The following is a 27,639-nucleotide window of genomic DNA, read 5'->3' on the forward strand; positions in this document are numbered from 1 at the left end:
ACTCCAAGATGGCAAGGTTTTCTTATGCATCCTTATACTCACATAGGACGTATTCCATGTTCTGCTGGTATTCTGTTTGGATGCATTCTTTGGAACTATTTGAGTATTTCTGATATTTTTACGCAGGGTAATTTGAAGTGCTGTACTATTCAGAACTTGCTGTTGGTGGTAAAGCTTTCCAAAGAAGTGCTTCTTATAGTACTGACTCGGTAGGTGTTCTGGTTTTCAGCCATCCTGGCAACCACTGAGCAGGACCTTCATAAGCTGGCACTGTCCCTCTCCAGCAGTACAGCCCCGCCGCCCTTTGTTGAAAGCTGTAAACAAGGTCAGCTGCAGAATTTTCAAGATTTTGTGATTCAAGAGTTGTAGGACTACATAAAATAGCATCAATTACATTATGTTTCATATATCCAAGTGCAATCCACATCAGATGTCTGGAAAAGCTATGATGCATGGCTGTTTCTCTGCATGGGCTAGTTTACGTGTAACAGCTCAAACTTCCTTCACCAATTTTCAGCTCTTGGTAGTCAGGCCAAGCACAAGAGCTGAGCTCAGCCCATCACAAGCTCCAAAAAAAGAACTAGCTGTAAAGCTTAGTCCCAAGAACAACTTGTATACATTTTTATTAGTAAAAACAAAAGTAGGCAATAAACATTTTGAAGCAGGTCATGTATTTGCATCCATTTACTTCAGCAAGCATGACAAATGTTGCCACCTCATGGACAGGTGCAGGGTTTGATGTAGCTCAGCAGTCGGAAGGAAAACGGATCGCAGAGATGACTCATTCCTGCCCTTTCACATTCTCCTGAGGAGGGAAATGACAGCTTGGCCAGAAGGATGCTTTTGTTGTTTAGACTCACCTGGAACTCCTTCATCTGAGTCCAAATCCAGAAGCAGAAGGCTGGCTACACGTTCACAATTGGAAAAAAAAAAAATGAGAAAGAGCTACACATGTTCAGGGTATTTGACCATCTCCAATATCAAGACAAGTGTGCATTTTTCTTTTTAGAAATCCATAATTGTCAACAGATGACATAGCACGGTCTTACACTATTAAACAGCGAAAGTCAAGCATTCAGGAACAAAATACCCAAATAACAGGCTGTGGGGCCCTGAGTCTTCAAGATGGTGAAAAAACTTTAGATTTATGAAGGCAATAATCCTTAAGTGGGCCAGTGGATTTCAATACTCTATAAAGGTAACAGAAGCTGGGACTCCTCTGCTTGTAAACTGGACACAAATATAGTTTCAGTGTATTCTACCACATATTTCCAAAATCAAAGCCTTGTGCTGTTACAGAACTGCATTGATTATTCACTATTAAACCTTGTTTGGGCAACTGCTACAGGAATACTCTGCCAACTGTTGAACCTCTCCCTTTCTGATGGAAAGGCAGCTGTGCCACACTTCTCTATAGGACAGACGTTGTTACAAAAACCACCACAGTGTGTATCTTAAATTACATTCTTTCAAAACAGCATTATAATTAGCACTCCACAGAAATGGATGAGCTTAAAGGGAATATAAAATGTTCAAGCAGAAAAAAAAAAAAAAACCTTTCAAGTTCAATACCAGGTTAGAATTTCACGAATCAATGAGTTTTTAGAAGCATCATAAAAATATTTGTAGTTAACATTTATGAATGGGCTGAAAAAAGGACAGTATGATGATTAATTGGGAGTTCCCAATCATTGTGATCTCCATATAACAGTGTAACACTCTGCCTACGAATGACTGAAGCATTCATACCAGCTTGATTTTAAATATTTTCTTATATTTATTGTATTCTGCTACTCCACTCTCCTAAAATGGTAGCCTCAGGAAAAGCTACTTTGGCAGGCAATTGGAAAGATTCCTGTGGAGAGGAAGTGAAAAGACTGGGCATACAAACAAGGGCTGCTGCCACGTTCAAAGCACTGGGGAGAGTTCATAGAGCAAAATGCAGTCCTAAGTAAATGGGTTTCAGGCAATTTCAGTGTTAAGATAACATCATTAAGAGTAGAACAGATTGTGCTCAAACCCTGCTGTTTATAATTAACACATTGCTTCCAAATACTCCAGGGTCTCCAGTAAATAGTCCTCTGCTCAGATCTACCCAGACCAATCAGAATATTTTCATCAGAATCCATGCTGGGCCAGCACCTGTTTGGACAAATCCAAAAGAGCCAAAATACTCTTCTTTCTGGCCAGCTAAGTAGAGAGATGAACACAGCTTGCCTTAGTCATTGTCACAGTGTCCATATGGCTGTGAAGCTTGTTTTCACAAGAAATCGTACAAGTACTTTATTATGTCGAAGTTCACAGTCCTATAAACAAAAACACAGTATATTGGAGCAATCATTGTAGTAGTGCTAACACTTCAACCTGTTTGGAGACACATACGTGAGACACAGCTCTATCACAATCAAGGAATATCTCCAAATAAAGCCATCAAGAATTGATTTTTAACGTAATTTTTAATTAACTTCCTACCTTCTATTTATTCAAATTTTGTAAAGTTTGAAAAAAATGAAGCAGCTTTCTAGCAACAACTGAATGATTCTTATTCCAGTCATTAAGCAGTAAAAATACCTAAGTAAATACATTTTCACATGGTAAATATGAAATTCCTGTTGGTGATGCAAAGTTGCAGTCTTTTATGCCATTGCATGTTTTGTTCCTTTTCCAAAACACCTGTTTTACCATGTACTACAGAACTCCTTCATCTCCACTCATTTGCAGTCTGTGTTCTTTCAGTCTTGACACTAGTTGACCCACATTCGTAGCTAAATTTGAAAAATCCGAGAATACTACTCAATAGGATAGAAGATTTTAATGTATACTTTTATACTTTAATAGCAGGCAGAACGAACAGCAGTAAAATAAAACATATAATTATTTTTTTTGTCTTCAAACTCATTCTGTCATGCAATCTATCACTCAGACTTTGAGATTTACTGCCTGAACAAATAACACAAATTACTGCATATAATGACAAGAATAAAATTAAAAGTTTTTTTGGTTTTTGTGTTTTTAAGTATTCAACGATTCAAAAGTAACTGTTCTCAATGCTAAGTGAGATTAACTGACTGAATGTCTTATTTTCCAGGCTGCAATCATTTAATATTCTCTACTCACGCACTATTCTGTAACCTACTTTCAAAAAGTTTCTATAGAACACCACGTTGAGCAGAGAAAAAGTTCAGAAAGAACTACCTAATGAGATACAACGTGTTGGAGTCTACCTAATAATCCAATGACAAAATTAAAGGAAATTAAATGCCACTGTTAGATTCATATTACCTTACGTTGTTCAAGAAAAATGCTAGTTATAAGGCTTTCTGCAGGAACAAATCGCATTCTAAAAAACACCAACCTTATTAGCTAAATGGAACTCAACCACTGTCGTAAGAACAAGATCATTGGAGACTATATGAAAAGCTTCATTACATTCTCTGAACATTAAGTGATTCTTACTTCAGCTACAGAAAGATTATGAACTTGAGTTTGAGATCTGTCTATCAGAAATGAAAAATTTCTTAAAAAGAAATGTCTAAACTGACTTGAACTGAAAATGCAAATACTACGTAGTAAAAAGAATGGGAATTTATCTGCAAAGGCTGAACGTACGTCATAGAATAGAGATAGACATGGAGTTCTACTAGATAGATAGATAAATACATGAATAGCTTGAATAGGGGTGGGGAGGGGAAGGAGAGGGCACAATTGCCTGTCCTACTCTCCAGCCCTGTAGAAGTAAGTTTGCCCAGCAGCAAGGCTGAGATGCTAACAAGGATGAGGTATTTGAGGATTTTGATGACTAAAGTTATTTTAGTGCTATTGCAGTAATGGAGATGAAAGAATCAGGAGACCGTCTGCTTACTCAAGGTGTACTGTGGTTGAAATGAGAAAGTAGTTCCTTCTCTGCAATAAGTATAACTTCTTCCATTTGTGGTTAAAAACTACAGACAGCTGCAATGTTATAGCCCAGCTAGCCAATGATCACACATTCAGGCTTTAGCAAGTCTCATCAAGACAAGGGAGAAACCCATTTATTGTGGGTTCATGAAACTTTTAATCTCACCTGCGTCTTTCTTAAGGATATAATAAAGACAGTGGGTTGGAAAAAAACTCAAACATTTGTAACAAAGGAATAATTACAGGAAAAAAAAAAACAACAGAGCAGGATTAAAGAACAGTCTGACTTTAAAACTTTAGATCACTTAAATGGACTTATTTGTGCAGCCTATGAACACTTCCAAATTACTTGGAGGTGGGGAGGGAATTGCTGCCTTCTTTATAAAAAATCATCTTTATGAAAAATCAGTCAGGATATATGCATGCACATCTGATCTAAAGGCCAGAGCAGTGTGTTGTGCACTGAGGTTTGAAGTGACATCTCTATCAACTTTCTCTGTTAAACGTGAGCTGCATTAGCCCAAGTTTTGGTCCTGTTTTCTCTCCACCTGTCTCCACCTAGGGCAAATCTAATAGAGTCCACAAGACTTCAAAGGATGCTGAAGTTGTAAGCGAAGGGCTGTTGTTTCAAGTGTCTGAATTGGAGAACCCTCATAGTCAGGACAGAGTTTAGAATCTGGTTACTGTACTCATAGTAAGAGTCAGAGCAGAAGCAAGAGCATGGGGATGTCTGCACACAGTGATCCATGTTGCTAAACAGATGGTCTGCTGTACTTGGTACCAGTGGGAGCTTTTTCGGGGCATCATTCACATGTGACTTTATTGCTGGGAACAGCAAATTGATGCAGCAAAACCCTGGAGGTGCTAGCAGTTATGGTCCAGCCAGGCCTGAACCAGATGAAGTTTTGCTCCACTGTGCCTGTGTGGTTTACTGACCAGACTATCAGACATTTCATAGCTCAAGGAAGCAACTTGTGCACTGAGAATAAGGAATATAGTCTGAAACACAGATTCCTCTGAAGTCCCATATTACAGAGGAGAGGTGGCCTTCATAACCTTTCTCCTTTTTGCCACATGTCATTCCTAGGCTCTGGTCTGGCTACACATTCTTTAACCAAGACCTGCTAGTTGAGCTGGCTGCAGCAACACGTGTGAGGTAATGCTGTTTGGAATTCACATCAGTGAGGTATCGGTTGGATTGTTGCCTATATACTGCATGCAGTTCTATCTGTAATTTATCACCAGCTCTCCTGATGCATCTGGAACTGCTCTCCAACTCCCAGACTGAAGGCTTTGAAAGAACAGGTAATTACTACCTTCGACATACCTACTTGATTTACTGAATTAGTTTGTATCAACTACAGAAGATAGACAGCGTGGAAGATTTCTTATAACCTAAGCAGCTTTTATGTACGTTGTAAAATAACACTTCCAAGAATTAAATATCGGTTTGGACTTAAATACCATAATGTGACTCTGGTAATAAAATGGACTGCTGTTTTAGATCAGTATTTTCACAGGAAGTTCTTGACTTTCATTAAGCACAAAGACAGTATGTTACTATGACACACTAAAGCAGTTCCTTGGCCTACTCCTGTCACTCTAAGATAGTTGTTTTTCAAAACAGGATTGAAATTTATCACAAGTTCAACACCTCTCGTAGATAACACTCATTCACTTATTCTTCAAAAACATATCCACAGAATTCCATTCTGATCTGCAGAGAGCTAACATAAAGACTGGGAAAAATACAGGTTTCAAGTCTCATTCACATTAGCACATATAACACTCAGGTCTCTCGTAGGCTCACCTGGCAATAGCTCTGATGAAGTCCAGAGATACGGTACATTTGTATCGGGGTCCATCGAGCTGGTCATTGTTGCCAACCACGGACAACAACTGGAGAGTCACAAGGGAAGTGATCTACAAAGAAACATCAGTAATAGTAATCATTTTTGCTAACATGAATAGCAGTGGAAATCTTTTTTTTTCCTATTGGTTATCAGTGCATCTTCCCAAGTTACAATATTCTCATACTTCAGAAAGTTACTCTTGGTTTCTCACTGATTTTCACATAGTCCTGGAACCAGAGAACTCAGGAATGTTTGTACATTTTCTCTATGACATTTTCAGCACAGGCAGCAAGGCATACAAGCTAAATCCTTCAAATCAAAGTTATTCTGGAGTTGCGATCAGAGAGAGAAAGATCTTGGGGGAGAATAACAGGCATGAACTGAACATCTTCCAGATCTCTGCCCGACAGCCAGGACAGACTTTGATCCTCTTTCCTTTATATCTGAAGACCTCCTCTTGAATTTTCACACTCAAAGTTGAATTTTCTTGTGCCAGCTCACACCACATTTTGAACAGATGGATAGTATCGCTGTATTCCAGCTAAAAGAAAGGAATTTGAAGGTTGGAAAGGAAAGGTCTGAAGACCATGTGCTTAAAATGAGTAGTGCCTGAAAGGACAGAAACTTGCCTATAAACACTCATGCAGTGTCTTGGCAGAGCTGCCGATTATTGCACCAGTACAGCAATGTACCGGCATATTTGTCACTGTCTTCTTCTTCCCAGGGATGACTGCAGTATCACTGAAGTGCAGTCAAGGGACGTCAGCGCTGAATGCAGTCAGGCTGTTCTGCCTCAGGAAAAAATCCTGTGGTGATTCTGCTGCTGCCCTACCACCACCCATGGGAGGGAAAGAGGTAAAAGCAGAGAACAAGAAAATATTTCCCTAGCCTTTGCCAAAGATGCTGCTGACAGCTCAGTGCAACAAGAACTGGTATCTCAGCAAAGCCCTACTTTTCAGAAAACAAACAAACCACCACCACAAAACAAAAGGCCATGGCCTGCTTCTGTGTACAGATAATATAGAAAGGAATATCTGAAGCATGAATGTATCAAGAAAGAGCATCAATTCGAAACTTCAAGGAAGCATGCTGCCATAAAAGGTAGCAAGTATCAGCATCAATTAAGAAAAAAACCTAACTCAGTATAAACCCCACTCTTCCACTAGAAGTGAACTTTGTCTTCAAACATGTGACAGGGCTTGCAGGAGGTACAAATGATTTTCCCTCATGTGGACATGATATGAGAAAATGATGTCTGTGGAGAAGAGAAAAAAATACGAGCATCAAGAATGAGGCAATCTTTTATATGAGCCTGTGCTTAACTTTCTTGTATATGGCAAGAGTAATTAGGATGTCATCTTTCTGCAAGGTATTTGGAGTCTGCTTAAGGAACACAGGCCTCCCTCTGCTCATCAAGACAAAGACTTAATTCATCTCTATAAATTACATTAAAGAGAAGCAGATGATTTACAAATTGTTAGTGCCGACAGCATTTAAGAAAACTGAACTTGCTGTAGTGTGCATGGCTCAAAACACAGATCATTAATCACTTCGAACTTGTCATTGAATTGTAATCAATCTCCAACTTGTTAGGTGTTTATTTTCTTAGAATACTCACAAGAGCATATTTTTCTTCACTCTTCATCCAACAAAGTCTTTATTTAGCTACTGAAGAAACACTATGTAGTAGTCTGCTGCTGCAATTGCTGTTTTACACCCCAGTGCCCCATTACTGCCTAATCACTTCTGTGATATGCACTTGCAGCTGGCCCCATGTTCAGAAATTACCAATGAAGGGATTGCCAAAGGCTCCTAAAAGCTTCCAATGAGCCCAGGAAAAGCCTAGAGATAGCTTGGAGCTATCGCAGTTTTGTGGGATGCAGAAGTGACTCTGCTGCTGCATTGCAAATGTTCCAGCCATGATTTAACAGCAAATCATAACTGATTTTTTTTCAACTATCACCAAATGCCACATATGTAACGTAAGGTCAGCAGTATAAAATTCCTCACTGAAGGCTGACACTATAAATCCAACATAGTGTCAGACTACATGTGAAGTTTCATTAATGTTTCATACCCAATATTACCATACACAAGATTTTTGATCAGGTCAGAATTAGTTACTTAGCAAGCCACATTTTATTCATTTCTTTCAAAAGTCCTCCACGTATTTAGCTTAATAAAAGTGTCATCACAGTGAAAGGAATGTCTAAACACTGAGCTCTGAAATTGAGACTGCTTAAAAAGAAAGAGGTAGACAGAATTGCTGTTTTGAATTCATGCGTGTTTTTAATTAATTCAGGTAGGAAACAATTCTCTCTTTGAAGAGGCTCAGTACTGAAAAAAACAGAGTCTGTACCTCAGGGTAGCAGCCCTGGGACCAGTCCACCTACAAACAGTCAAATGTTATATTCTAGAATACCTAACTTGCAAGTCTTTGGAGTAGAATTCAAGACCTAGCTACAGGTGTCTACTTCATACATAGAGACAGGCAGAGAAATCAGGAGGACACATGCAAGAGCCTCCATGTTGCTCTGTGGGCACCAGCCCAGAGCTCTATTTGCACAGCTTTCTCATCAGGTTCAGGAAAAATCAAAACCAAGGGTTTTATAAAGGTTCTGTCACCCCAAAGCAATAACTTTTTTTTGTTTGTTTGTCCCCTGTTTTATACAAATACAGTCCAACACTTCCACTGATTGGCCAGCGACAGAACTGGGCGACGCACACTTCTGACAGTAAGTTGTTTGGTCAGAAGATTCAGTTTTGCTACTAGCGGAATTTAGTCCCTGAAGCATATTGTGCTCAACCTATCTATCCAGATCTGACGCATAGGAAAGATGATTTTCTTCATCAAACAGTTATTACATCGTCTAGGTCACAGAAGGCTCGATTTTCCCTGATGCAACGGATTTAGGTTCCCCTTAGCTGAGCATGTGGCACTTACTTGGGGCATGGGTAACTTTGGAGGTAACCTATTCTTAAATGAAGACATGTCAGCATATTTGGAAAAACTAAAGAAGTATCAACTAATTATACTTCTTAGCACAAAGAAGTGTTCAAAGCTTTTTTTTTTTTCTTTAAATACTGTGCATACAGTGGCTGCATTTCATTGTCACAAAAGCTGGGAAAAAACATCTGGCAAGAAGAGCCTAGCAACTAGCCAGAAGAACTGTGTGGGAGACATAAAAGAAGAATATTTACTGAGAATCTTCTGAACAAAGGAAATTACAGTTGGGAGAAATATTTTAAAGCTATCCATAAAATTAAAGTTATACGTGGCAATAATTTAATACCAGCAAAAGCTAATAAGTAAATGGAATTTTCTACCAGAGGAACAAGAAAATCTAAAGAAAACTTAACTGAAAGGGAAAAAGGAATAGGTGTCATTTTTATGTTATAAAATAAACCAGGACTGAGCTTTCTTTAGAATGTATTTATGTGAGAAACCTGCTGCTGTAAGCCTGGCTGCAAGGTGGGAATACCCACACATACACGGCCAATTGTTGCTGCAGCGACCCCTCAGAATGCTTCTGAAGATTCGCTGGTCAGAGACGGACATGGTCAAACCTCTGGAAAAAACACAGAGTAACCCACCAGCCATCCTTAAAGGCTGCCTTTTTCCTATCAGTCTGAGCTAACAGATGGCCTTGCATCATTCCCCCACAGAAACAAAGGCAGGCTTTGTTAGCACGCTGCTGTGAGGGGGCAAGAAGAATTCCAGAAGTGAGAGCTGTCCATGGGGAAAGGCCAGGCTCTTCCCATTGACACGGCATGCCTGAAAGCACTGACAGAGGTGCAGAACACAACTGAATTCAGAGCAGAGGTACAGGCACACATGGCTTTGGTTTGGTTCTGTAACAACAGACTATCTCAGGAAGAAGTCTGGATAAATCGTGTGGCGTATCTCGAACTTAATGGATAAAACTAAACTGAGAAAATGATGTTGCCTGTTATAAGAGATGCGACTGAAATATCACCATATTTGGTGATATTTCAACTGGACTAGACAAAATCCCATTGAAAAATACTGCCTTAGGAACAAATCTCAAACTGGCAGAGATGTACTGGATGATCTACAAGGTATTTTTCATCTCCACAGTCTACAATTTCTAATTACCTTGCGGTACTATTAACCACAACTCTTAAGCCTGGGTTACTTTCAGAAACTGACAGCTTTAGCCTCTTTTATGATTCTGAACCTCAAACTAATCAAGGTATTAAGAACTTCCATAATTTAAGTTATAAGACTCAGACAACAGTGCTATATTATTTCACAATCATTAAAATTTACATGCACCCGAGTACTCTGCAGCACCACCACCACACGGCCCTCAAAGCACAAACGCAGCTCGTGCACTTGTTCAAACCCCACTGCTGCATGTAGTTCAACTCAGGCACATGTTAAAGCTGCTGCTGCTCAATAAGACAGTCTGAAAACCAGATGCTATTTAGAAAGCACACTTCAGTCACCATGACTGCAGAACTAGTCTCCTGGAGCTGAATCCAATGACCCCAGTACAAATTACGTGAGCAGAAAAAAAACCTGCTCAAAATGATTTCAATCAAAATTATATCCAGAGTACGTTTGGTGTGCCAGCCCTGGTAGGAAAGCCAACAAATGGGAAATTAACGATAGAAATAACAATTACATATATTTAAGCCAGCAACTGATCAAAACTGTTTTGATAAAAATTACGAAATCAATATTTTTCTGACTGCTTACATTTTAACAGCCAGTTAAATACTTCATAAAGTATTTTGTCACATTTTCCATTGGTAGTTGGTCAAAGTTTCCTATCTCAGTAGCACTCCAATCTTTCTAACCATACCATACCATTCTTGCCTTATTCTTTACCCTGTCAAACTGCTTACAGTCTGTAAGTGTAGAGTTAAAGGTTCACTACTATATGCTTCAGTTGTTCTCTTTTTCTCAGCTTAAGTTATTCCTTCTCTTTTTAAACCATCTTCTGAATGTAACCCAAATGTTTCTGACCAAAGCCAGAGAGATATCCCAGACATAGCTCCAAGGGAGGAACTCTGTTGGTAACACACACATGGGTGTCTCAACAAGATGCTGCAGAGCATGGCAGACATATTTGTCATTGCAGTGCAACTGTAAGGTATTCAGTCCCCATTAGAAGGGGACTTCTTTTTTTTCTATGAATATTTGTGCTGTTAGGTTTTTTTTTTTCCCTATGCTAGCTATTTTTGCATTTCTTTTCATATTTTTGTGTTGACTCTATACACCACACCACATACATCTTAAGCACTCTCTACACGCCTCATCAATGGGTTGACAATACTTTACAGAAGACTTCCTCAGATGGAGCGAGCAGAATGCTGGCACTGATAATTAACCTGAACAAGACAAAAATGTTGGCAAATTCCAGATGTGACAGCATAACTGTCACTAAATGTTCAACAAGATAGCTCAGACCACTTTGTTACCTCTAAAATCTGCTGTTGCTTAGGCTTGCTGTTTTTTAAAATTATTACTGTTTTTATACCTATTTAAGAATTTTAAAATATTTGCTTTCTCATTATGTTCAGCTGTTACCAGGCTGCACTTCTGACAGCATGGCAGGGAAGAAGATTTGCATCACATTTTCCTTTAAAAATTACCATGCAATACCCCTACAATTCTACTTTCAGCTTTCAGTCTTAGAATTTCCTGAATCATGATCATTCTGTGTTACTGAAACTGTTATGTCATAGCATTTTTTCCACGAGTGCACTAAATTTTATCATAAAAGCAAGAAACATTTTCCCTCTAATACAATGACTCCCATAGAAAGACTTTTTCAGAATCCTAGGAAACTTGCTTCAGGTTCCTAAGTCATTTTATTCAGGACCAATTTACATGAGCACACTGTTTTTATTACAGTCAAATCTTTTGCATTTGTTATTCTGCATCTCTGTATTGTGGTCATCTCTGACTTTACTTCATTTACAGATTTAAACAACTGAAACTTTTGGCTCTTTCAAGGCTTTGTCACATTGGTAACTCAGTCCATCACTAAAACAGCCAAAACCTTCAACTCTTCTTAGAGTTTCTAAAAGATGATCCTTCTGTTTTCAGAAAAAAATGTTTACTTACTCTTGAATTTTATGCTGCTCAGCCTGCTAGTTTGTACCATATCATCTTAAATGCATATCATGAACTTCTTCATAGTAGAAAAGTTTCTTAAGCCCATGGTGTAGAATCTTGAATGTTTACATTACAGAATTCCTCCAGTTTCCATTATATGGGTCATAACCATCGTTCCCATATGGTATTTTTCCCACTGTATAAACAATGTGTATCACTTGCCTTGTTGTACTCCGTCTAACTTTGTGTCCCACTTACACTAAATATTTGACAAAACGTGTTGCTGATTTCATAGGCTGATTCAAGGCGTAAGTGTGAATCTTTCACTTTTTTCCTTCTCTCCTCCTCCCATCCTGTAAGTCACTCACCTTCTTTCAGACCATTTCAGCATACTAGAAGCTGTCTGTTTCCACTACATTTTCCTGCAAATAAGCTTCCTTGATGGTTTTTCTCTTCAATCATACGTGAAGCAAATGTACTTTTTTTCCTTCAAGAAGACATCCTCACCTTCCCCTAGAATTTACATTCTTTTTAGGATCAACTCTCTTCAAATCTGTCTTCTATATCTTTTTGCTTGGTGACAATTTAATTTATAGAATCACAGAATGGCTCAGATACCTGCAAATCTTGAGTCATCAGTGCAGCATCCTTTCATCTCTCCTTTACCGTATTCCCACCCATACTTTCTCATTATCTCTAGCCTTCACATCTTTACTTTCAAAAAACATTTTCAAATAAGTAAATAAATAAATAATAAAAAATCCACAACTTTTTCAAAATGCAGTGAAAACGAAGTTCCTGTTTCATGAATACTGAAACAAGGTCCAGTAAACACCCCAGGAAAATAAAAAGGCAAGATAAAAAAGTAAGCAACAAAAACATAGGAGGTGGTATTTCTTCAAATATGTAGTTAGTCTGTGACACACCTGGCCAAAGAAAGTTCAGTGAGGTGATGCAAGGTTTTATGAAGTTAAGAAAGTAGCTTAACACAACCCATACAACCATGGGCTGTTAAACACAAAGACTGTCAAATCTGCAGCAAACAGCTGAGCCACACAGAGTAAGAAGCTGTAATGTACACCAGACTACATTCATCCCATGTTTGCCAATTGTATATTCTTCCCTACATGTCTGATATTAACTAGTAGTTGCTATGACACATTCACCAGAGCTTAAATAGATCAATAAATATCAATAAAATCTGCATCTGCTACATCCTACTACTTTATATTTCCCCTTCACCTCTCTCTTAGGTCTCCACAGCAGCTTTCTCAATATTAATTACTGTATTTTCTCCATAGCCTGCAGTCTGGGGGAATAAATAAATAAATAGGCTTCTTCCTACCAGCTTCTAGAAAAGTTCTAGATATCTCAAAAGCAGTGAAAGATTAGCCTTACCCACTCTGTCACAATAACAGAACTTTCTGAAAGCAATTCAATAATTTATTCATCTTGGAACTATTATTAGATGGCTCTTTAGAATTATAAATAAATTTATTCTCCACTATTTTTATTTAATACATAAATTTGGAGAAGGATCCTTTTTCTCTTAGAACATTTACTTTAGCATTAATTCAGTGTGCACAAGGAGAAAGAGAACAATAGAAGTAAATTCACAACAATCTTAAAGTACTTTGTCTTCTACCCTGACAGGCACGCTAAGAATTTGCTTAGATAATTTTATCTCAAAATACATTTCTGTACCCGAGGATATATGTGGAAATTTCTTCAGAAATTTGCTAGTCTTGGAACAGACTGCAGTTTATTTTGATCCTCCAAAATGCTGAAAAACAAGAGCTGAATGTACTTAAAATCTTCTGGATGCACAAACATCTGAATTATTCCATAACAACCTGGGAAAAGCACTCCTACCCACAGGGTCTACAGAGACAAGTCGTAGACAGATGACTCAAAAGTACTTGCCTTTCTCTTTTGTACTTTAAAATCAGAGCAAACAAAAATGGTAACAGACAGTCAAAAGAACGCCTGGAGAATGACGTTTACAGTTCTTTTTATTACTTAAGTCAGCTTCATAACATGGACACCAAGCAAAGGCTTGGTATTTTTCAAGGCACAGGCAATATGGAAGTATCTGTCTGCCTCTCTGTAACCCTGCCATCCCAGATTCATTTCCGCATCAGAGCTCTTACATTCCATGTGTTTTTCCAGAAGCGTTTAGAAAGCTATATTTACGTATGTGAATATATATATATGTATATGCACATGCATACACACAGACTGTCTCCCTGAAGAGAACTTCTAATGAAAAAGATACTGAGCACACAATCTTAAATGCTAAACTCCAGTAACTTTTCACCTAGTTGTTAATACTCTTCATTTACAGCACCTCTGTCCCACAGGGGCAGCTTTCTAGATAATGCAAGACAAGCTGCATCCAGAACAGTAAAGACTAACCTTAAATATGTTGTCAAATATGTGTGATAATGACATGACTTGATACTCACATTAGGAATTACTCACTTAGGAAGGCCCCTAAATTTTTGATACAGTCATCTCAGCAAAATATAGAGCTGTGTACAACTGCTAACCTTTCACTGCTGTTGGTTTTGTTTGCAGATACAATAATGTACTGAAAAAATAACGAAAGCAATTCATATTTCTGACCTGAGCCCAGACAAAAATCAGCACTCACTGATTCACAATGCTGTGAACAGAACTCATGAAATTAAAAGGATAATTCCCACAATGAGATATTTGGGAGTATCTTCTGAGACAAAATTACCTTGCTTTCTCTAAGAAAAAGATTTTCAAAGCATGTTAACTGCAGTCTATTTTTTTATGATTATGATAATTAAGTGTTGAAAGAATATTGATCCAAAGCTTATGTAGGGAAAAAAGATTTTAAGAATTTTTAATTAAAGCAACTGCTCCAGGAAGATTTGACCTAAATACTTCTGAAATACAAAAATTAGACATTTTATCCACAAGGCCAGACAAATGGTAACATTTACAATAGTCTGAAGTAGGAGTTTGCTCTGAAAAAATGACAATCTAAAGAAATTTATTTTGTACCTTGGGATTACTAAATCAAATCTAAAATTCTGTTTAATGGTAAAAATCATAGAATGGCTTGGGTTGGAAGGGATCATCAAGTTCCAACCTCACCGCCATAGGCAGGGCCACCAACCTCCAGATCTGATACTAGACCACGCTGTCCACGGCCCCCTCCAACCTGGTCTTGAAATAATGTTTCTCAGTTTCTTTCTCATATATGGTTTGTTTCTAATAAACTTCCATAGTCTGCAACCTGCCCTCAAAATACATACCATGTGTAAGAGCTCAGTGCTTTTAAAGACTGCCCACAATAACAAAATGTATCCCAACTACTCAAGAGAAGCACTGCAACAGACTCGAATTAACAGTATATTCATTGTGACTACACACATCTCCACTCGTTTCAGTGGTTCTATAATAGAAACAGACAGCAACAGAAATAAAAATAGAAATTAATCGTATCACTGAAATATACAAATACATCATCTTCGTAAAAAAACAAAAGATCTCTTCTGTCCCAGTATGCTGTCTCTTGAAAGGAGCAGCAATAGATGCTTAGGAAAGAGTACAACACAATTGTAAGCAAGAGAAATTTCACAACATACACTTACTCCTGGGTAATCTCCATTTCAGGGACTTAAGTAATTACATATAAAATTATTCACACATATGGATCTGATCTGTTGAAATACAGCATTTCATTTTGTTCTTGCATTCTAGAACTGAAGCTAAAAGATTGCCAAACTAGGAAATTAATGAACCTAATCAACACATTGCAGGAGAAAATTATGATAAGGTTGCATATACTAGGATGAAGACCATCACTCAGTAAGTCAATCATCCTCTCTAATTGCTTGAAAAATAAGGAAACCCCACTGTAACAGCACAGAAACCGATGGCTGCAATCAACAATAAGAAATTTTCATTTTGTTTTTAATAAAAATTGATAACTAAGCAGCAAGTTTACACTACAAAAGTGACTGTGAATTTGTAACATCCATTTGTATTCACCATTCTACAGAAAGTAAAGCTTCCAGTCATCCATGAATTGATGTCATGAAATATTAAAAATTTAACTTCAGTGACCCATTAAATACCTGTTAGATACAATTGCAAAATATATCTATAAATATCCTTAAGCCTCTTGGATAGAGGAACCTTAAAAGTGGTCATAAGTACTCGCTTTCCATCTTTTATTCAGTTGTAATGCTTCATCAGATAAAGAGCATAAAACATCATCTGTCAGCACAACACATCATCTGTCAGTAATTAATCTGAAAGGAAATAAACTGCTCTGCAAACACAACACTGTTTTTGTATGCAGTTTCCATCACAACTGTCAAATTTGCTAGTTACACCGTGTATCACTTAGCTTTCCAAACCTGGGAAAAAATAGTTTCTAACACATTTGGCAAGCACACATGTCAGGTAGAAAAGTTCACAGTCAACCAAGAAAACAGATGAACTAGTGAACTAGCATGCTGTAATATCTGCTAACTATACAGGGCAAAGAATTTAACTCAGTTTTATCTACAGACAAGTAATAAAATGGGAACAGAATATCCAGGTTGGGACAGAGGAAGAGACAAACTTTGTATCAAGTGCTGTTACACTTCAAGTAATCTACTGAAATTGTTCTTGGAATCGCTCTTTGGAGCAGTGCGTGCATTCCATCTAAATACCTGCAAAAGGAAAGTATTGCATGAGAACAGCATGCAGCTAATTAGTATTTGTCCTGTCCTTCCATGATACAAGGATAATACTACTTAGACTGACATAAACACTCAAAGATACAATCCTCCTTCATATCTTAAAGCATCTTGCTATGAAGTCTGGATAAGAATTGGTGTAGCCAATAAATATTGACTATATGGCTCCCTGATCATTGTATAATCATTTATGGATCAACAGAGTCTAAAATACTGATGTGCTGCACCATGCAATTTCTATAGGTAGACCAGGAAAGGATTAAATGCATAGAAAAACCAGCATAGGACATCCCATTTTAGTTTCAGAGGAATACAATGCCATCAAAAAATGCAAGTCTCAAGTTTCCATGACTAATTAGCATCGATTTTTGCAGTTGATGGCTGTACCACTCATGGTATTTTGTATTAATCATTGTATCAAGACTTTTCTGTAACATTCATTGATAATAAATACGATTTTTGAATGTTATCACCATAAAGAGGGTTATACCCCAGAAACTACTATGTTGATCACCAAACCAAAAAAATCCATGCAAGAGATTAATGAAAAGATGCAAAAACATAGGAAAGAATCAAGCAATGAGTGAAGTCTTTCCACCTTATGGATGAAAGATAGTCATTCTCCCTCTATCTACAGTGGGAGATATAGACTGTATCTATAGATATAGTCTATCTCTCTCTATACTGTGTACTGCAATGAGAAAAACAGGAGAAAAAAAGAAACCAAAGAAACAAGAGGGGAAGCGTGTATGATTTGGCAAAGGCAATATAAGTATTCGATGAACAGCTACTTGTCATTCTCATTGACTGCTACACCTTGAAGACTTTTCCATCCCTTGAAGGTTTTTCATATAAGCTTTAAATAATGGATAAATAAGTCCCAAGGGTATCTTCTGGAATCTCTCTGGCAGACAGAAACAGAACTATTCCTTCTGTACCTATCCATATCAGAACTAGCGTTGTAGTCAATAAATGCTTATAACAAAAATTGGTATCAAAGAATCAGCAGATCAGGGAGTACTGGTTTTAGCCCGCTGCTGTTCAGTAAGGGAAACTCAAGCAGCAGAGGCAAAATACTGTCTAGGTCTGACAACACTCAACTTGAAGGCCTTCCCCTCTCTGTCACTGAAAAGTCAGACATGCAAGTTCTTGACATGTCCAAGAAGGGTCATTAAAACGGACCACTGGCAGGAGCTAGTTATCCAATCAGGACACCCAAATTGTTCCTTCTGAGGTGCCTGGCAGCCTGCACCCTCTTTAACGGTTATACTTGATTTTACTAAAAGAAATAACGATCTCAGAAGTATTAGTGCAGACTTCCTTCAAAGTTAACGAGTTATCAAAACTACATCCCCAAAGTATCTCTGTCCTTGCATATCTGGTCTGGCAAAGGCACTACACATCATTAACACATGGCTGATTTTCTCTGGGAAGTGTACTGAGACTTCCTCACCTCAAGAATAATTTAAAGCTACCAACTTTGGGAATTGCATTTCAAAGAATTTCACGCTAAAAAAATAAAACAGAACAAATGTTTATAAAAAATACAAGACTTTTCTGTCCGTAAAACGATTCCCAATCTATTTTATAGCAGAGAAGTCGTGCAATATGAATGCTACCATGGTAACGACTCACTTTATTGAACAAGAGAGAAAATAATTATCCCAAACCTGTGCATCATGCAAGCACGTGCAGTAAATTTAGTGCTGCCCCTTCCCTCCTCGCTATTTTTCTACTTGCAAAGAGAGATAGATTTTGAATTTATACATTATAGCAAGCCAGGCATCATTTTGCTTGTTCCTCCCACTTCTTTGTATATTTTATACACCTCTTGAGGGCATGATGTGAAGGACCCAGTTACTTACAAAAAGAAAAAGGGATTAATGAATCAGAAATGCTCTTCCCCCTCCTGAGTTAAGTACAGAAGACTCCTATGTAAATGCTTCATGCATTTAAGAAAAAATGAAGCCCTAAGGCAAGCACAGAACATGCTTAGTATTCACTCAGTATACTGAAACAGGAACCTTACGTTTATAGTAAACCAAAAGTTATTAATCTGCAAACATAAGTTAAACCTGCTTTTACTGTTCAGACCAAATATTCTTTGTGATATTATGTTCCTGACCATATTGTTACATTTTATATACAAGGAGCCATAATATTTTCAGAAGAACTGCATGGATAGAAGCCATACAAATCCAATTAATCTCAATAGAAGTTGTATAGCTAAATCCCTGTGCTTGCCTTTGACATTTTGGAAGCAGTGGGGGAGGTTTTACAAGTAGTGAATGTATTATCCAAAACTCAGTTCTCTCTAAAGAAACATAAAACAGATAGATGTAGACATATTCAAATATCAACAAATATTTATGTGACTGTCAATAAAACCACATCTCTAGCAAAGCAACAAATGATTTCCTCAAAACTGTACCAAAAATAACAGTATTATAAATTAAATAAAACTAAATGCATGCATGTATTAGTTGGATGAATTATTCTTATTTTCCCTCCAGTTTTGATCATTTTACTTCATTTGCAGTGGATCTGCCTGTCTAATAAAATGCTCCGGAATTACTTAAATCTTGTGCTCGCAGTTAGAGGACAGCCAAAACAAAGTGTCTGGCATGTATTAAATTTATGTTTTCAAAAGTTACCTTAAAGAAGAGACTTGGAAGTGTATTATAAAACAATGATCTTGTTTGCCATGGACCTTCATCACTTTTTTTTTTTCTTAACTACTCCAACAAACTTAACAGTAGAAACAAAAGTACCCTCCTCCAACTTCAGCAATTGGTAGATTTCTTCCATTACTGGGGACAATTCAGGTCTAAGTACATTCATGCACACAAACCATATAGGCCGAGAAAAATCTTATTTTAATATGTTGCCTTCATGGAGCTGGAGCTCTCCAAACCATCCAAATACAACTTATTTTGATACACTGAAATGTAAGCTGTCCTGGTATACCCTTTGTAAATACATACACACACAAAACTAAACGAGATTAATATTCCTTATGAAGTTCTTACAGAAAAGGAAAATATAATTCCAGTATTCTACTGGCAGAACTCACAATTTCATGTAAAAGAGCAATTTTTCAGCTCAAAAATAATTCACACAACCACGGTGGAGATTTCTTTTTATTCTCTTAAGTAGGATCATTAAAAAAAAAAAAAAGCCCCCCAAAACAAACAAAACAGAACAAACCTCTCAGGAAGGTTCAGCCTGTATGGCCCATGCACTAGTTGAAAAGTTTTATTTAAAACTTGTTCTATTTCCAATTAATCATAACAACAGAAATACTGTATCCTCAAAGAACGGAATAATATCCATGCTCTTTTTTTTTAAACCTGCAAGGGATGATAAAGCTGATACTTCATACCAAACTACTGCCAATAGAAGACATTGCTAGATATAGCAATATTCTGCAGCAGAATGTTCTGAAAGCCCTGTAATCTGACTGAAAGAAGTTTACAAAAACAATAGCATGTTTTAAAAATATACATAATCTACTGGGACAATATCTGACATGGTAGCTTCTCTGGCCAGATGCTCTCCACAAAGCTGCCTTTGAATTCTGCAGTTATACAAAGCTGTAATTTCTGGGCTACAGAATTTCAGTGTATTAAAATGCTTAACATAATAAAATGTAAGTGATAAAATGTTTCATGTTTCAACTGAATTAAATAAGAAACTGTTCTGTAAAGAAAAAAACTTATATCCATAAGCCTTTACCAACGCAAAGTACTCAAATATAACTCCCCTGACCATGGCTCTTACAACCTCAGCTACTTCTATGTGCTCACAACCCCTTTCAGTTTCTCATCATAACCCTTGGCACACCACACACCTTCTGTTCCCCAGATGCACATGGGTGAAAACATTCCACACCCTGCGGCTGAGTCCGGGTTAGCTGCTGGTGGATGGCCAGCACCAGCTCAAACTGGAAAACCGCTGAACAGAAGACAGTGGTCACCACCCTTCATTACATTTGTTGGACTTCAATGTCTTTGAAACATCCATCTTTCCATCCATTTTAGCCAGAACCAGATAAGCTAAAAAATGTTTGGAGGATGTACATAGGATGAAAGATGTGACAGATGTGCAATGGACTCTATTCAGGAAACCAGGCTAGGAGAAGCTCAAGAAACAATCAGCCCTCTGAAAAGTCAATACTCTGAGGATATGGAATAGACACTGATACATATCACATTCAAACATACTACGGACTTGTGGTGGGGGTGGAAGGGAAGCACGGCCAGAGTTTTATCTTCAACAACTTAGGAAGTACTTCAATATTCCAGATAAAACAAGAACAGTTGAAAGTAGAATTACAGCAATTCATTAACTAAACACATATCCTTCTTTTAAAAAATAAATAAATTCAGATAGAAACCCAAACCTTCTTCCAAAGACAAAAAAATTTGGAAAACTGGAACAAGTACAAGATTCCTAAGTAGCTTCCTTCAATCAAACCTTCCTGGTGGTCCCCATAAGCAGTTGCTCTTTGAGGGGATTATGGATGAAGCACGGGCAATAGTTGTTAATGTATGCAGGATGGCCCACTTTGCAAATCAACTGTTAGTTGTTCATTCAGAAATGTAATTTCCATTCAGTTGACTAATGAAATAATACCTGACAGTAAGATTTTTCAGAGACTATGTTATAACCATTATCTAGGTTCAGGGCTTAGCTTTTAGTCTCTAAGTGAAAATTTTTTTCATGTGGCAAGCCCTGCCCAAGGGGAATCTCCCGTCCCCCTGCTTGGGGACTGGCCCATCACCAACTGCAGCCTAGGCTACAATTTCCAGTGGCAGAATGGAGCCTATTCAAGCTAGCATGATTAATTTAACTAAAAAGAAAACCACAAGCAGAGAGAAATGGATTAAAAACCAACAAAACCCTACATACACATGGTCTTATCTTAGACTTGCCTTGTTAACATTCCACTTTTTTGAGCCACAGGGTGAAGCACTCCCTGGGCACTGCCCAATGCTGACACTATAACCTAGTGCCTTCCCTGTCTCCAGCACAACCCAAGGCTGAATTCAGGTATTGTTCCTCCCATCACAAAGCAACTGAAAGAAAGCTACTGCCAGGTTCCCAGAAAGCTGGGGAAAGGCTTAACTGAATTTAACCCTTAGGGTTCCCTGTAAGCAGCTACACAAAATCCCCTGGGCTAGAGCTACATACAGCATTAGTAATTCACAACTTCTTTGTAACTGCTACACACTACATTTGGAAATACCATTAGACAGAGGCATACAGCAAGGAAACAGTGTTAATGAAATAGTTTCATTTTCTTCAATGAGACCAGATGTTAAAATTTTCCATAAAGATCTAGTAGCAGAACCAGAGATATAACTTGGTTTATTTACTACTCGCTTTCTGTGTTTTCCTCTAACCAATAAATGTATTTAACTTTTGAATTTGCTCTCCAGATTCCCTGTAATGGAAAAATCCAATAATATAATGTAGATCCAACGAAGAAAAAAGCTAAAACAAAGGAAAATGCAAAGTACTGATGGGAATGACTGGCAAACCTTATTTAATCAAGCGGTTAGACTTACAGAAGTACAACAGTATTAGTTTATATTGGGTCATCCAAATCCTCAACATATCTGAAGATTCCAGCCACATGAAATTATGACTTATCTAAATATAAAGTCAGCTACTCAGTAAAGATTATTCCAGACATTAGGATGTGACATTGCTATATTTTCATCTGAAATCTTAAGTCACTTTTACTTCAATATGGAATTAAATAACTTCAAAAAAGATGGCATGCTTCAAAATAAATTTAACAATTTTCTGTATGGATTCTCATATGATTCCTTAACTTCTCTAGTTTAACTCCAAGTTGCATAATCTTTTCTAAGTACTGTCACTTAATGTTATATTTCCTGCAGCCTTACTGTACATTCCTATTAGACATTTAGAAAGTTGATCAGGTTGGTAACTGTGTGTCATTTTATACAATGTACTGAGCCATGGCTATACAGTAAGCACATGCAGATGAATAGAAGGAATAAATATATTTTCAAAACATTATAAAATAATCGAAACAAATTATTTGCCCATTTGACATTTTCTGGTTTTTGAGAACGGTTCCACTAATGAGCAGAGAGCAATCTCAATATGTCTACCAGTGACTTCAAATACAGAGTTCCTCTACATTAAGGGTATGTCTCGGATGTATGTGTGAGCACGCACTTGGAGTGCTGGGCTAGTTCCATATTTCTCTAGGTCAGTGCTCATTTGTAATCACTACAAAGCAAAGGAAAAAGAAAACAGACCAACAACAAACAGATGAAAAGTACATGGGTAAACTTTTATGCCCCTGATTTCCAATTTTAACTTCTTCCTATTTAAAACATATTAGGATTTATCATCAAAATGAGCAGTTTTTCTCTTACTACCTATATACTATGAAGATGACAGTGACTGACAGTTGTGATGACACATATCACATCTCCAAATACTTATCTTTTTTTTTTATGCAATTTTTTTGTTATCCTAGAGGAATATAGTGCTTATTCATAAGATATTTCCTAATGTAATTTAAAGAAAAAGTTGTAAAACTGGCTTTTAACTATCTGGTTATAAAATAAAAATAATTTAAAACAAATTAAACCTCTGAGTTTCAGCATTTTTATTCATATGAATATGACTATCAACCGATGCAATAGATCCTGTATATAGATAGCACTTTTATAGGTAGTACAGATAAGAGTATTGTTCCACTCAGGATGCAGAGGGAGTTAAATCATGAAATATTCAGTTTTAATTAAGATTACCGTATCAAAGGCAAGACTTAATGCAGAACTGAAGTAAGGATGAAGGTTAATGCCTATTCTAAAGAGAATTTACATAAATTATGTTTCAGTAGTACACTAGAAGACTTATATTGTCAATTTATACCATGTGATATCATAGAAATTATAGATTGAAAGTATCTATAAAGCCATCTTCCTCTCTTCTGCCTCCAATACAGAATTCTTTTCTCAAGTTTATTTACAAATGCTTTGTTCACTGAAATTTCAAATAGCTCACATAGTGGGACAATCCACTGAAACTTCAGGAGAGAGTATTATATACTTTAGCGTCTCCAACATGCGGGGGTTATTTGTTTTTGTTTTTTTTTTTTTAAAGTACTGAAACATGGACTTCACCTCATCTTATTTCATTACTCCTACTTAGACCTCCTTCGGACTTCAAAATGAATCCTTTCTTGCTGCTTGAAAGCTATAAATGCTTTTAGACATTTTCATCATCCCCCAGTAGCTATTTAGCCAAATTAGTATAAGGATCATCCCTCTTCATCTGAGCATCGCCAAGCACACAGATAACTATATGTAATAATTACACATGTTCATTTCCTTTAATCTTTCTTCACAAGTCATTCCCTTCTAGCCTTTAATTTTTACCACTCTTCGTGCCTACATCTTCTTTCAAGTGTTAGTATCTTCCAATTATTTTCTTTTCTCTGAACAGATTTGCATTGGGCCATTTCCACTTACGTCTGCTAGTTTGAATTTATGCATTTATTCTGACGTTTTTCACTGACATATGTAGGCTGTTCTATTTGATAAAATATCAAGATCATATTTCCCCTCTCTGTTCCTAATGAACAACCAGAGAAAAAAAATTACCTGTACTAAAGACTAGTATCTTAGCTTATTAAAAATATTATAAGTGTCAAATAAATTGAAATTATTTACATGACTCATTTCTGTCTTTGGCTATTATTTTCCAGGCTCTACTTTGTCAGATTTCAGGTACCACTAACTTTGAGAAATTGATCTGAAACATCCTTGGCTCTTGGGAGTACAGATAACCAATCCCTTTTCTTTGCATTTATTTCTGCAGACTCTCAACCCCAGGCAACCCTACAGGCCTGGGGAAGGAGTGGCTGGAAAGCTGCCTGATGGAAAGGGACTTTGGTGTACTGATGGACAGTCGGCTGAATATGAGCCAGCAGTGTGCCCAGGTAGCCAAGCAGGCCAATGGCATCCTGGCTTGTATCAGGAATGGTGTGGTGAGCAGGACTAGGGAAATCATCATGCCCCTGTACTGAGCACTGGTGAGGCCCCACCTCGAGTACTGTGTTCAGTGTTGAGCACCTCAGTACAGAAAGGACATTGAGGTGCTGGAGCAGGTCCAAAGAAGGGCAACAAGGCTTGTGAAGGGCTTGGACAATATGCCCTATGAGGAGCGACTGAAGGAACTGGGGCTGTTTTGTCTGGGGAGAAGGAGGCCGAGGGGAGACTTCATTGCTCTCTTCCAGAACCTGAGAGGTGCTTTACAGCGAGAGCGGGGTTGGTCTCTTCTCACTGGTGACAGGACGAGCGGAAATGGCCTCAAGTAGTGCCAAGGTAAGTTTAGGTTGGATATCAGGAGAAACTTCTTTACAGAAAGGGTTGTTAAGCACTGGAATAGGCTCCCCAGGGAGGTGGTTGAGTTACCATCCCTGGATGTGTTTAAAAACCATTTGGATGTGGTACTCAGGGACATGTTTTAGCAGCGGGTTGTTAGGGCAGTATGGTTAGGTCATGGTTGGACTCTATGATATTTCATGTAATTTCCAACCTGAGTGATTTTATGATTCTAGCTAAAAATAAAGCTAAATGGATAAAGACTTTAAAGATTATTTATGTCCTGTATTTGTGATTCCTATCACATTTTCTTATATTTCTCCATGACCACTCCAAAACATTGAGTTATCCTCAGTGCCCAAGCCCAACACAAAGTTACAAAGGCTTCCTCTGAGTCAGACAGGTTTGCTCTCATCTGACTGAAGTGCAGCTCCACGAAGTAAACTCCAGCCAGTGTGTAGGTTAAAGTTTTTTTTATTTTTAATACATTTCATGATAGTAAGATGTTGGTTTAAATGTGGTTATATAATGATAGAAATAATTAGGGGATTTATTTTCTCCTAAGGAGAAACTGCCTTGTCAAATCCCTACCTGTACCTCTTTACTTTTCCCAGTCATTAATATATAGTCCAATTCTCCTCATGGCCACACAGTAAATACGCTAAAAAAAGTGGTCAAATCACAGTTCTTGGGCTAGTTTTTTTTTTTTTTTTTTTTAATGCCCACAATAAGACTAAAACTGTTGAGATCTCTCTGTGTTTACTTTGTATAGGAGGAGGGAAGGAAAAAGCAGGTCAAGTATGAGTTCATCAACAGACCAGCCAACTTTGCAACAGCCCCAGTCAGTCACCACATCTTTTCATCCTTCCCCCTTCACTACCTCTCTTCGTTGCCTGATGCATTTTATGTTACAGAATCTCGCACTGTTAAGAGTGAGTCAACAAAGAAAAATAAAAGGTTTTTCAGGTTCCAGTTAACAAGAAGCACAGAGAGATTACACTGTTGATGTCACTGCTATACCTGTTCAGTGAATCAGAACAGATAACTTCCGTTACCCATCCTTCTAGACTGTCAGTCTAGCATCTTTCACAAGTACTACAGTCACACAAATTATTAAAAAGCTTTTCTCTGCACCATCAGTGTTACACATCCATTAGAGGTCACTTCAGGCTAGAAAATATCTATTGCAAAACATCTTCCTAGGCCATTTACTAGTAATAAACAAAGTCTGGAAAAGATAATTTTCTATCTACAATCTTCAGTTTTATTCTCATATCTCCGTAGTAATCCATGAAGTCAAACTCCTTACTCTCTGTATCAACTACTGCAATTTATTTTATTGTATATTATTAATCAGTTCATCTTTTGATTTTCATATTTCTTGCTTAGATACCTCGAACATGGAGTGCCCTCTTGCTCATTTGATCTAGGTCACACATGGTCCTCAATTATTAAACTAAATGAACAGGGATCTCTCTTTCTATGTCTTTTATTAAAAACTCCTGTTACCACTCTCCCTGGTCTTTATTTTTAACATGCTGATTTGCATTACACTTTAAGAAATATATATGGACAGGAACAGGTGGGAAAGAAATTATATATGTAAAAACACACACAGACACCTCTCAATGTTCTACATGAATTGTTACAAAGAACTGGCCACACATCCTGCTTGAAATGGAAATGTATATTAATTTATAATCATATTTAGAATTGAGTATCAGTTATAATAAAAGAGATAACAATTTGAAGATTAAAATACAGAATTTTTGGTACTGGCATATTTTCTCTCTCCACAGGGCTAGCTGCAAGGTAATTGAAGTTCATCAGATTGAAGTAAAATTGCCCCATCATGTTAGTGAAACGTGCTTGCAGATAAGCATTGACATTCTGCTCATCTAAAATATGTCTTAAAGTATTTCAATTTTAATTTCAATTGTTAAACTGTGCCTTAAAATCCCCTCTAAAAAAGCTAACTCATGTTTTCAAATTTTACCTCTAAAGCATCTTCTGAACTCATATCTGAACAGCCTCTTTTTTCCAATTCTTCTAGAGCTTCTCATGCAGAGGTTATACCCAGTCTCCTCATATTTCAAAATGGGAGCAGAAAATCCTGCCTTTCTTGTCATATTTGGCTTTCTCGTGTGAAAGAAAAAAGAAAACCCCACAATTTATGTTCTCCACAAGACAATAAGCCATGCTACAGTTGCTGTTACTGAAATGTGGTTCAAAGATGTATGGTTCACACAAATTCAGGGATGGAAAATGACAGATCATCATCACAGAATTCTGTGGAGTAAGTGTCCACCAGGAAAATCCCAGCATTAAAAAGACAGAATTTAAGCACTTGTCCTTTGAGATAAATCAAAAGCAGCTCTGCAAATTGAAAGCTGGCACTAGCCTGCCAGCCAAGTAACTATATATCCCCAAATATACTACAGTATAACCAGACAACTCAATCCACAGGTGTGATGAAATGAATGGTAGGGTACAAAAATCAACTGTTTTTCCTGCTCTGCAAAAGTTTTCACAAGGAACGTGACAACCAAGAAGGTGCATCTGGTGGCAAGTTTTTTGATTGTTTTACAAGTAATTCAGGATATTTAAGAAAAAGTACTTACTAGCCAATATGAGTAAGACTTCTTAGTCCTCAGAAGTGAAATAACTTTAAGATAGCTTCAAATGTAAATATTTACTTTGTA

General features: G+C 37.4%; 1 protein-coding gene across 11 annotated transcripts in view; it reads right to left on the reverse strand.

Annotated features, from left to right (window-relative positions):
* Nucleotides 1–597: 597 nt before the first annotated feature.
* ORC5 (origin recognition complex subunit 5) overlaps nt 598–27,639 on the reverse strand; it is a 68,434-nt gene continuing 41,392 nt past the window's right edge. For 3 of the 11 annotated variants that reach the window (NM_001030729.2, XM_025147341.3, XM_040682975.2), the window contains 2 exons: nt 5,708–5,820; nt 598–2,306 (listed from right to left, as the gene is read on the reverse strand). In NM_001030729.2, coding sequence (NP_001025900.1) covers nt 2,261–2,306; nt 5,708–5,820 — 159 coding nt within the window. In that variant the 3' untranslated portion in view covers nt 598–2,260. Of the gene's footprint in view, nt 2,766–5,707; nt 5,821–27,639 lie in introns of all 11 variants that reach the window. The other 8 variants (XR_005854029.2, XM_046931613.1, XM_015275725.4 and 5 more) reach the window with 6 other exon arrangements.

This window comes from Gallus gallus, chromosome 1, assembly GCF_016699485.2.
Source record: "Gallus gallus isolate bGalGal1 chromosome 1, bGalGal1.mat.broiler.GRCg7b, whole genome shotgun sequence".
In the NCBI taxonomy this organism is placed as follows: domain Eukaryota; kingdom Metazoa; phylum Chordata; class Aves; order Galliformes; family Phasianidae; genus Gallus; species Gallus gallus.